The 10,417-nt window shown below is 61.7% G+C and overlaps 1 protein-coding gene across 7 annotated transcripts in view; it reads right to left on the reverse strand.

Annotated features, from left to right (window-relative positions):
- Positions 1-10,417, reverse strand: part of CIB2 (calcium and integrin binding family member 2) — a 17,401-nt gene continuing 6,984 nt past the window's right edge. For 3 of the 7 annotated variants that reach the window (XM_035024294.1, XM_035024299.1, XM_035024297.1), the window contains 4 exons: positions 4,481-4,592; positions 2,836-2,983; positions 846-1,041; positions 1-680 (listed from right to left, as the gene is read on the reverse strand). In XM_035024294.1, coding sequence (XP_034880185.1) covers positions 659-680; positions 846-1,041; positions 2,836-2,983; positions 4,481-4,592 — 478 coding nt within the window. In that variant the 3' untranslated portion in view covers positions 1-658. Of the gene's footprint in view, positions 681-845; positions 1,042-2,835; positions 2,984-4,451; positions 4,593-6,974; positions 7,060-7,403; positions 7,483-10,417 lie in introns of all 7 variants that reach the window. The other 4 variants (XM_035024296.1, XM_035024293.1, XM_035024295.1 and 1 more) reach the window with 4 other exon arrangements.

The following is a 10,417-nucleotide window of genomic DNA, read 5'->3' on the forward strand; positions in this document are numbered from 1 at the left end:
GACCATTGAGCACGTCCTAATGTCGGCAGACAGAGCACGGGGACGTCCAAGTGCTTTACTACCGGGAATTCACAAATGTGTGGACAGCACGCACCAGTGAGAATTCCACATCTTGGGGGGCAGGGGGTGTGGTGCCCAGGCCTCAGAGCCAGGGACAGGGACAGAGCCCTTGGCCCACTGTCCACACAGCTTCACATTGGGGGGTCGGGGGCGAAGGGGACCAGGCGGGGCTGGGGGGCAGCCCAGCTGTGGGTTTTGGAGAAAGACTGCATAGCTCGTGAAACCTTGTCCTCTTTCCCTTTTTGCTTTGCCCTGGGCCATCAGGACGCCTGCCCAGCACTTGGGACACGTCTGTATCCCCTGCCCCGTGAGGTCTCTGCCTTCCCCTCCCAGTGGGGCCGTTTCTGACAGGGAGAGGACTGCGGTCTGGGGGGCTCGGCGGCACAGATGGAGGGCCTGTGGCGGGGCCTGGGAAGGGCCCTGCTCCCCACACCCGCCTTCCCTGGTTAAGGATTTTTTGCTGAAAGGGCCAAGAAAATGTTGGTGGGTCTAACCCCAGAGGCCGCAGCCTCTTTTCTGGACAGCTCAGAGGTCACACTCGTGTAGACAGCAGACCCAGATGGTTGGCCTCGGGGCCCCTGCGCCCTCGGCAGTGTCCTCATATCCGGATGTGGAAGGTGCTGGAAAGAGAAGAAGGGCCCCTCAGCAGAAAGCCCACTGGCCCCCGGCCCAGGGCACAGTCCCCTAGGAGGACGGGGAGGACACAGCTGACCTCCTCTGGGGGGGAGGGCGGGCGGTGGGCCCAGCTGTCCCCGGGGACCCCAGCCCCAGCCACGGGCCTGCACCTGAGGAAGTCGGGGGCCTTGGCAATCATGTCCTCAAAGTCCGCGAAGCCCAGTTTGCCGTCGCCGTCCAGGTCGGCCTCCTCGATGACCTTTTCACACACGAGTACCACCTCGTCCTCGTCCAGCTCCGACTTGGTGAGCCGTGCCAGCGTGCGCTCCAGGTCCTCCTTACAGATGAAGTTGTCCGTGTTGAAGTCTGCGGGCAGGGACAGGGGGTGCTCAGGCCGGGGCTCCCTCCGACATCCCGCCCCCGGTGCCCCGGCCCAGGATGAACAGCACATCCGACGAGCCAACACTCACCCCCGTAAGACCCCACGATGGTCACAGGTCCAAACCTGGCCCTCCTGGCCACAGCCCGCGGTGGGCCCTATGTTCCCTCTGGAGTGGAGGAAACAGGCCCAGGGGGCCAAGCCACTGAATCAAGGTCAGAGGGCGGCTCGGGGGGGGGAGCCAGGACGCTGACCAGGCCTGTTTGCCACTAAGCGCTCACCCCCCACGGCCACGTTCTCTCAGCTGCACTCGCAGCGCCCCCCGCCAGGCGTGGCGGTGGTCAGGAGACTCGGAAGCCCTGGAAAGGAGGCCCAGACTGGTCTCTGTGCACAGAGCAGCTGCGTGCTCTGGTCCCACTTGGCAGAAGGCACCACACTGCCCAAAGCACGGCCACACGGCTCGCGGCGGTGACACGACACGCTGCCCACCGCTTGCAGCTCAGCTCCCAGATCTCCGTCTCTCCTACCCGTCGGGCCAGCAAATGCCCATTCGTCCTCCAAGTTTCAGATCAAACACCACCTTCGGGGGGCTTTCAGATCTCTGCCCCCCACCGCCGAGCCCCCACGGCGGGCCACACCCCGACACGTGCAGGAGTGACGGAGAGCCTGGCGGCCAGCCGAATGGCATGCACTCTGCCTCGCGGCAGCGCCTACACGAGCCGAGCAGTAGGTCCAGGTTCATACACGGATGAAGAAACAGGGTCCTGCAGAGGCACGTGACCGGAAGGGACACCCCCGGTCGGGGCTGGACCCCAGAGCCAGCCCCTTGGCAGGCACCCGCAGGCACTGGCCCGGGGCGGGGGGATCGACCTCCACCCCCGCAGGGGCGCCAGGACGCTTTGCGGAGATGTGCAGGCTGACTGGCCGGCTGGATTCCTGGGCCCCTCTGATGGGAAGGAGCTGAGGCCCAGGAAGGGGGTGACGCTTGCTGCGAGTCAGGCCGCGACTCTCCTGAGCACCAAACCCCGTGTCCCAGTCGCCTTTCCTGCTGTTCCACAGCTGGGGCAGCAGGGAGCCTGGGTGCCCCCATACCTGTCCCCGCCTGCCCCCACGCCCCTCGCTGCAGACAACAGCCTGCCCCGCGTGATGCCCCACACACGATGCCAGGGGTCCGAGGCTGGAGGGTGATGGGTGCAGTGGGGCGCAGCTCGTGGACGGTGGGCCCACTGCCACCATCCCTGATGCACACGCACAAGGGGGTGCCGCGTGTGCCCAGACCAGGCCTCCGAAAGGGGCATGGCTGCTACAGAATGAAACAGCCGGAGAGGCCTGCAGCCACGGGCTGGTCAGAGGTGCTGGGACAAGCAGGTCTGCGTGGCTTTTCTGCTAGCACTAGCCCGGCTCTCCCTGGAGCTCGGTGTCCCCATGGGAGGGCAGGCCAGCTGCGTGAAGTTGTCTTCTCTGGGGCCGGCGTGACCATGGCCCTGGGAGCCCTGCTGCCCGGCCCAGGCGCCCTCTCCAGCCCCCGGCCTCTGGCTCACGCGTCCAGACCTGGAACTGCCCTGCCCCCCCGGAGCCCAGGGCACCCGGTCCAAGCTCCTCGGCTGGCTCCTCGCAGCCTGACCTGCAACCTCCCTGGGCTCACAGCGCTGGTGTCTCACCCCAGGGAAGCCTGGCACCTCCTTGCTGCTCTCTCCACGGGGCACGCCCACCCCCACTGTGGTGTCCACAGACCCCCCCCCAACTCCCAGGACCCCCACAGGTGCCCTCCAGGCCCCTACCGTAGATCTTGAAGGCATAGTTTGCCTTGAGCTCCCGGGGAGCCGACTCGCACAGCACGGAGAACATGTCCACGAAGTCGTTGAAGGTGAGGTTCCCCTGGCCGTCCTCAGAAAAAGCCTCCACGATCCTTTCCTTGAAGGGGTTCTCCTGCAGGAAACAGCCACAGCGGTGGTGTGGGTGCAGGGTGACCGAGAGCACGGGACAGAGGCCTCGGACGAGTGAGCTAAGCCATCTGAGCCCCCACGGCCGCCCGTGCAGCGGGAATGAGAGCCGGGCCTGCCTGGCTGGGGGTGGGGGTGGGGGAGGGGACGGCTGGGGGGCGCGAGGCGGGCGTGGGGCTCCCCGGTTACGAGCAGAGCTGGCGGGGCCGAGGTGCACTCACCACAGGCACTGCCCCGTCTCAGGCAGGGCGCCACCCCACGCCCAGAGGGACGCACGGGCAGCCCTGGGCTAAGCCGGGTCAGGCCAGGGTCGTGGGAGGCAGAAGTGGGGCCCCCAAGGCTTGGAGAAAGGGGCCGGGACAAGCAGCAAGACTCGGAGAGCCAGTCAGAGCCCAGGCCATCATCAGCCCGCTCGGGGCCTCCTGCTCCAGGAGCTGCACCCCCGACTCCGTCCTCTCGTCCCACGTCTCTCAGGGCTCACTCTTCCTAGAGTCCCCACCCCAACTCCATGCCGAGCCAGGAAGGCTCAGAAACCACCTGCGTGGTGACTGCCAGAGGGCCCCATGCCCCTGCATCGACCTCCAGGCCACAGCTCAGGCCCTTCTCTGGGCTGGCGGGCACGTGCCAGGGCCAAGCCTGGGCCTCACTGTCCCTGGGGATGGAGGTCAAGCCGGGACATGGGCCCGAAAGGACGCCACGTGGTGCCCTGATCCTGAGTCACACATCCAAGGCCTGGCGAAAGGCTCCTGGCCAAGTCCCACAGCGGGATGCGGTTGTGCCCCGAAAGCTGGTCTTCCTTACCCCTGGCAGGCACTGGATGCATTGTGGGCAAGGAACTCATTAAGGGAAACTTTCCTGTCGAACGTACATGTGCTGTGAGGTCCAGCAGCATCAGCTGGAAAACAATCTCGGCCCCCTCCACCCAGACCTGCTGACCCCGAGCGGCATTCTGACAAGATCGGCAGGTCTGAGAAGGGTTGGTGGGGATGGCCTGAGGTGACAGGCGAAAGCCAGACAAGGCGGAGACAGAGAATCATCTGAAAAGGCAGACACAAGCGGGTGCTGGGGGGCTCGGTTGGTTCAGTGTGGGACTCTTGGACTTGGCTCGGGTCATGATCTCAGGGTCGTGGGATCGAGCCCCACGCCGGGCTCCATGCTCAGCATCTGCTTGTCCCTCTCCCTCTGTGCCTCCCCCTTACTCGCTCTCCCTCTCAAGTAAATAAATAAAATCTTAAAAAAAAAAAGCAGGCAAGTTCCGCCACGCAGAGCCGACTGGCCATTCCACAAAGGGGCGAGCGGGCGAGCACAGCCCCTCAGGCAGCCCCCGTGGCGCAGCTCACATGTTCAGAGAGCGCAGGGGAGCGAGCAGGCACAGACAGGTTCAGTGAGCCTCTGAGGGTGGAGCCGGCCTCAACCCGGGTCTGGGGGCATCTGCTGCCAGCCCCCCAGCCCACCTGCCCGGCAGCAGCGGCCTCTCTCGTACCCGGAGCTCCGGCATCTGGACGATGAGGCTCATGGGCACGTGGACGATGGGACTCTTCCTGTAGTCCATGGGGACGAGGTTGGGGGCCAGCTCGTAGAATCGTGCGTGGAGCCTGCGAGGGAGGCAGAGGGGAAGGGCTGGAGGGGGTGCAGCCCCGGAGCCCCCAGCTGCCGATGCTGCCCCACCTGCACCCCGGCCTCCTACACAGCACCCCCCCCAACGGGCCCTTGCTCTGCCCACAGGGCGTGGGACCTGTGAGGGAGGCTGCTTCTGCCCGGACCCCCGTGCCGATAAGCAGGTCGCGTCCTGGCCCTTCGCACCACCCCTACCAGGCCGGCCCCCACCTGCAGGGGTCTGCAACCAGACCTTTTGTGTCCCCCTTTGGGCTCCTGTAAGGGCCTTCTATGTGCTAGGCATGTCACCTCATTTAATGCTCCCCATGGGGGCGCAGATACACAGCTCAGCAAACCGGGGCCTGAGGAGGCTAGGAGCCATTTGTCTAGGACCACCCAACTACAGCCATCGGGGTCCGTGGCGGGAGCGAAGGCCTGGAGTCCAGAGCAGAGCTCTTCACCACTCCGCCCAGGCCTAAGGCTGCTGAAGCCTGGGCCGTCTGCTGCCCCGTCCCCCCGCCCCCACTCACCCACAGGAAGCCCCTGTGAACGGCCCCCGGACCCTGGGCCCGGTCCCCAGCCCCTCCCACCTCTCTGGGCGCCCAGCCATCCCGGCTATCCAGGCCTCTCTGCCCGTGTCCCTGGGACCACACCTCTAACAGCCCAGACAAGAGCGCCAACTCCCAGCCCCAGACAAGTTCAACTTAGGAGGGGCACGGAGCAGGGGCTGAGGCGGGCTCCTGGCCCAAGGTGAGGCCCCAGGCGAGGCCCAGGACTGTCGGGGTGGCATCAAAGTGGACCCAGAGCTCCGGGCCCCACCTGCCCTGCTCCCCCAAAGCCTGGTCTTCTTGCAAGTGGCCGACCCCGTGGCAGGCCCGTCAACACAGCCACCCAGCCCTCTCCAGCGGAGCGGGGAGGTACGTGCCTGGCTCACACAGGTGACAACAGCCCCGTCTACGGAGTGCTCACCGTGGGCCCCGCTCTGGGTCAGTCCCCCGTGTGGGCGACTCGGTGTCACCCCCACACCGCCCCGAGATGCAGGCGTCACCCTCTCCACTGTTTCAGGGGAGGAAACTGAGGCTCCGAGGGTTAAGTGCCTGCCCCAGCACACCAGCCAGTGAGTGGTGGGGCTGGGACTCGAACCCAAGACTCTCCGGGTTCCAACCATTTGGCTCCTCCCAGCCCATGGACAGCTGGCTCAGAGCAAGGTGCCAAAGTGCCGCGAGCACGCTGTCGGCCACAGATTCCCGTAAACGTCCTGAAATCACAAGAAAGCTCCGTGGCTTAGAAACACAGAGCTGGAGGGGAAACAAGCGGAAGCCCGTGGCCTGGGTGGGAGCGGGTGAACAGAGCGCGGGGTGACGGGACCACGCGGGACTCCCCACCAGGGGGCAGTCAAGGGCGTCCTTTGCTCTTGCTTTACACAGAACCAGAACCGGGCTTCCAAATCACAATTTATGCAACTGGTGTTGCATACTTTTTTTTTTTTTAAAGATTTTATTTATTTATTTGAGAGAGAGAGAATGAGAGAGAGCACATGAGAGGGGGGAGGGCCAGAGGGAGAAGCAGACTCCCTGCCGAGCAGGGAGCCCGATGCAGGACTCGATCCCGGGACTCCAGGATCATGACCTGAGCCGAAGGCAGTCGCTTAACCAACTGAGCCACCCAGGCGCCCTGGTGTTGCGTACTTGACAGGTGCGTTCAACCTCCAACTGTTACACTGCGCCCCCCACCCCGACCTGATGCTGCGTGCTCCTGGGCATCGCCCGACCCCTCCAAGGTGCCGTGGGGTCGAGTCAGGCGGCGGCTGAGCCCGCACCTCGCTCACTGGTGGGCTGACCCACGGGCTAGTCAACTTCCCTTCCCCCCTACTGTCCTCACGTGTGGGGGTCCAAGAGGGTGGTGCTACGAAAGCGAGCCGGCCCTCAGCTGCCTGTCTGTCAGGGGCACCCGCCAGGGGGGCTGGGGAGAGGGGCGCAGGGCTGGCAGGTTGGCGCGTCCCCGGGGTGGGGAGGCCAACTTCTGCCCTGACTCTAGGACCAACTGACATGACCATTTTTTTTTCTTTTTAGGAAAACTCGAAGAGAATTTGGAAGTCTGAATCGCTGTGGGAGAAACTCCAAACGAGGACCTGCGCCCCTGCTACCCCCTCCCGGCGCAGGGCCCCGCTGAGTTCACGGAGGCCGTCGGTCCCGCCGTCAGTCCCGCCCTCAGGCCTGGGACAGGGCTGACCCCAGTGCATGGGGCAGACAGGTAAGGGCCTGCCCTCTTGTTTCAGAAAGTCAGCAAGAACCCTGCCAGCTGAACCCAATGGGCAGCATCCAAAACGGACCGACGGCACCTACACACGCAGGTGCCAGAAGCTCATACAACGTGGGTACCTCAGGTCCAACAGTACCGAAGACGAACGCATTCAGACCACGCCGGATTTCCACCAGGAACACGGGAATGTTCGGGAATCTGTGACTAACGTCATATCAATAGGTAAAAAAAATATTTTTATTAACTCAGTAGCTGCATTTATGACTGGATGGTTGTACGAACACAGGAAAAACCCCCCAAAAGCATGCACGCCATGGCGCCCAAAGGATGGCGCCCGCAGGTGGGGCAGACAGGAGTGAGGAGAGGGGCTGGCTGCCACTTCCTCCTTCACCCACTGCCCGACTGCTTGCATTTTTGGAGTATTTACTAACAGAAATAAGCATTTTTAAAGTATCAATTTTTATCAGTCATAAAGCTTAAAATCCTTAGTAGAACGGAAGCAAAAGGCTGCTGTATCCCACACCAACACCACACTTAAACAGACCTACCAGAGACCCCAGAAACGCGGGATGCCCGGGAGTGCCGGTCACCGTGGCCAGCGAGGGAAACAGGTGGCGTAGGGAAATGCTGGAAAGGAGGGGGCAAACCGTTTGCCAAAACTAAGCGTAAGCAGTTTAAAAACCATCTGAATGAGAAAGGGCTCAGCAGCCCTTCTGCGCCAGATAGTTTTCTACGTGCAGCATCCGCCACCAAGACGCCCCAAAACAACAAAGTATAAAATAAACTCCAAGCGTGTAAACGGACAGGAGGCGTTCAGGGGGTGGGGTAAGTGCCACTATTTTCCTGATTGGAATCCCATAGTGGTGACAACCACTTCACTTTTGTGCCCAATGAACGCAACTTTCACTGCAACCTGCAGCAGGTTCATTTGAGAACTTGCCGACCTGACTCAGAAGTCCGTGTGGCACAATAAAGGCAGGAGAGTGGGGACGGCCCTGAAGCCAGAGCCTCTGGGGTGTCTGCCCCTCGGGTGTGGGAACAGCTGGGAGGAACAGGAGGTCACCGTGGGGCGCAGACAGGCGCACGTGTGAAGGAGGGTGGCCCGTGACAGAGCACTGGAAATCACCGGGAGGAACGGATTCTTCTGGAAGTCGCGCACTGGTTGGCAGTCCACATTTGGGCCTAGCTTGTGCGTAACAATGATTAAATTAAATCAGTAATCCAAACTGTAGTTGCCAAAATGTACAAATTAAAACGCTGCAAGAAGCAGCTGGATCCGCCCAAGGCAACGAGCCGCTGGAGCAGTTCCCACAGGACCTGGGAGCGACCCCACCGATGGGGGCAACCCCACCGACGGGGGCTCCATTATTTACAGCGCGTGTGGCCCGACTGGGACCGTCAGTGCACAATCGGGGGACAGAGGACAATGATACAACAGCCAGTGTGATGGGGCGGCTGGCGGTGCGGATGCGGGCGGGGGGGCGTCAGCAGTAAAAATCAAAAGCCTTAAATATGTCTATCCCTTTGATCCAGAAACCTGTTGGAAATGCATCCCAAAGAAATGATCCCAGGGGCGCCTGGGTGGCTCAGTCGTTAAGCGTCTGCCTTCGGCTCAGGTCATAATCCCAGGGTCCTGAGATCGAGCCCTGCATCAAGCCCCGCATCGGGCTCCCTGCTCGGCGGGAAGCCTGCTTCTCCCTCTCCCACTCCCCCTGCTTGTGTTCCCTCTCTTGCTGTGTCCCTGTCAAATAAATAAAATCTTAAAAAATAAATAAAAATAAAAAAAATAAAATTTAACTGGTGTCCTGGGGCACCTGGGTGGCTCAGTCATTAAGCGTCTGCCTTCGGCTCAGGTCATGGTCCCAGGGTCCTGGGATCGAGCCCCGCGTCGGGGTCCCTGCTCCGCAGGAAGCCTGCTTCTCCCTCTCCCACTCCCCCTGCTTGTGTTCCCTCTCTCGCTGTATCTCTCTCTGTCTATAAATAAAATCTTAAAAAAAAAAAAGAAAGAAATGGTCCCAGAGCTGTGGGTTCCACTCGCTGCAGCACTAACTCTAAGGGCGGCATGAACACCTGCGCGTCCAACTACATGAACTAAGGACGTGGCGAGATCATTCTTCTCACCTGTTATTACAGTTTGCCTAAGGAAGAGCAATTTTTTTTAAAGATTTTATTTATTTATTTGAGAGAGAGAACGAGATAGAGAGAGCATGAGAGTGGGGAGGGTCAGAGGGAGAAGCAGACTCCCTGCTGAGCAGGGAGCCTGATGTGGGACTCAATCCCAGAACTCCAGGATCATGACCTGAGCCGAAGGCAGTCGCTTAACCAACTGAGCCACCCAGGCGCCCAGGAAGAGCAATTTTAAGCAAAATATAAAGCAACACATTACGAATTTTTGATAAACACCCACGAAGGAACAATACTGGTCTGACAGACGGCACAAGGTTCTATCCACAGAAAGGGTCATGGTTATGATCTCTGAGGGGCTGCATTACAGCTCGTGTTTTCTCTTCTCTTGACTGGCTCTGTTTTCGAACTTTCCTGTGCCGTCATGTGTCACAGAACATAGAACATCTAAGTAACTAAGGCAGACCATACAGAGTCTGTCCAAGGCGGAGAAGCCACGGCACAATAAAGTCACGTGCAGGTCTGGGGCACCCTGTACTGGGGAGACAGGCTCACTGGGGCAGAGGGGAGTCAGAGCACATCCTCACACCTGTAGGAAGAGAGCTGGGGGGGCGCTGCCCGCTCAGGCTCAGTGTGGGGGTGGGAGAGCTGTGCCCTGGGTCCACCGGGGGCGGGGGCCAGGGCGGGACCTGCCCAGAGGTTATCTATGAGCCATGGCTGCCAGAGGGCTGGGCCCCAGGCTGCAAAGAACCACTGCTCCTCAGGTTACCTCCCCGCCATCTGGTCAGTACTTGGGGTGCAGCTCAGCAGGTGTGGTGGGCCCAGGGGGAGTGGCACTGGAAGGTCCTTGGGAGGGGCCCTGGCTCTGGGGCCTAGCTCTGCTGCTGACCTGCTGTGCGCACTGCTGAGCTGGTCCCTGCTCCTTGCCCTCTCTGGGCTCTGGCCTCAGGTGCCCTGCCTGGCCCTGAGATTTGACCAGTGGAGAGGGCCCCCCTGGCAAGGGTGGGTGGGCCCTGGTACGTCCCGCTGGCCCTTGCTGGGGCCCAGACAGAAGGCTGGACAAAAGTGAAGGGGTCAAAACCGGAACAGAGCTATCGTGCTTTCTCCAGAGACATTAATCCCACACGCTGCCTGGTCTCACCACCCTTCCTGCAGGCACGCGGGTGGGCCACAAGGCCACAGGCAGCCCTGCGTTGTGCTGACCACCACAGTCGCCCTGGCCCTCCCAGCCACAGGGGCCCCGGGGAGGGGGGGCGACTGCTCCAGGGAGCACTGCCATCTCCACAGTGCCCCCCAGCAGACCCCAGGGCTCCTGGCATAGAGGTCTTCTTCCTGACAAGACCACTCTGCAGAGGAAGCACTGTGAGTGTGAACACCCAGTGAGCGTGAACAGCCAGTGAGTATGAACACGCAGTGAGTGTGAACACCCCGGTGAGTG

This window comes from Mirounga leonina, unplaced genomic scaffold (genome assembly GCF_011800145.1).
Source record: "Mirounga leonina isolate KUSES-001 unplaced genomic scaffold, KU_Mleo_1.0 Mir_178, whole genome shotgun sequence".
NCBI lineage: Eukaryota > Metazoa > Chordata > Mammalia > Carnivora > Phocidae > Mirounga > Mirounga leonina.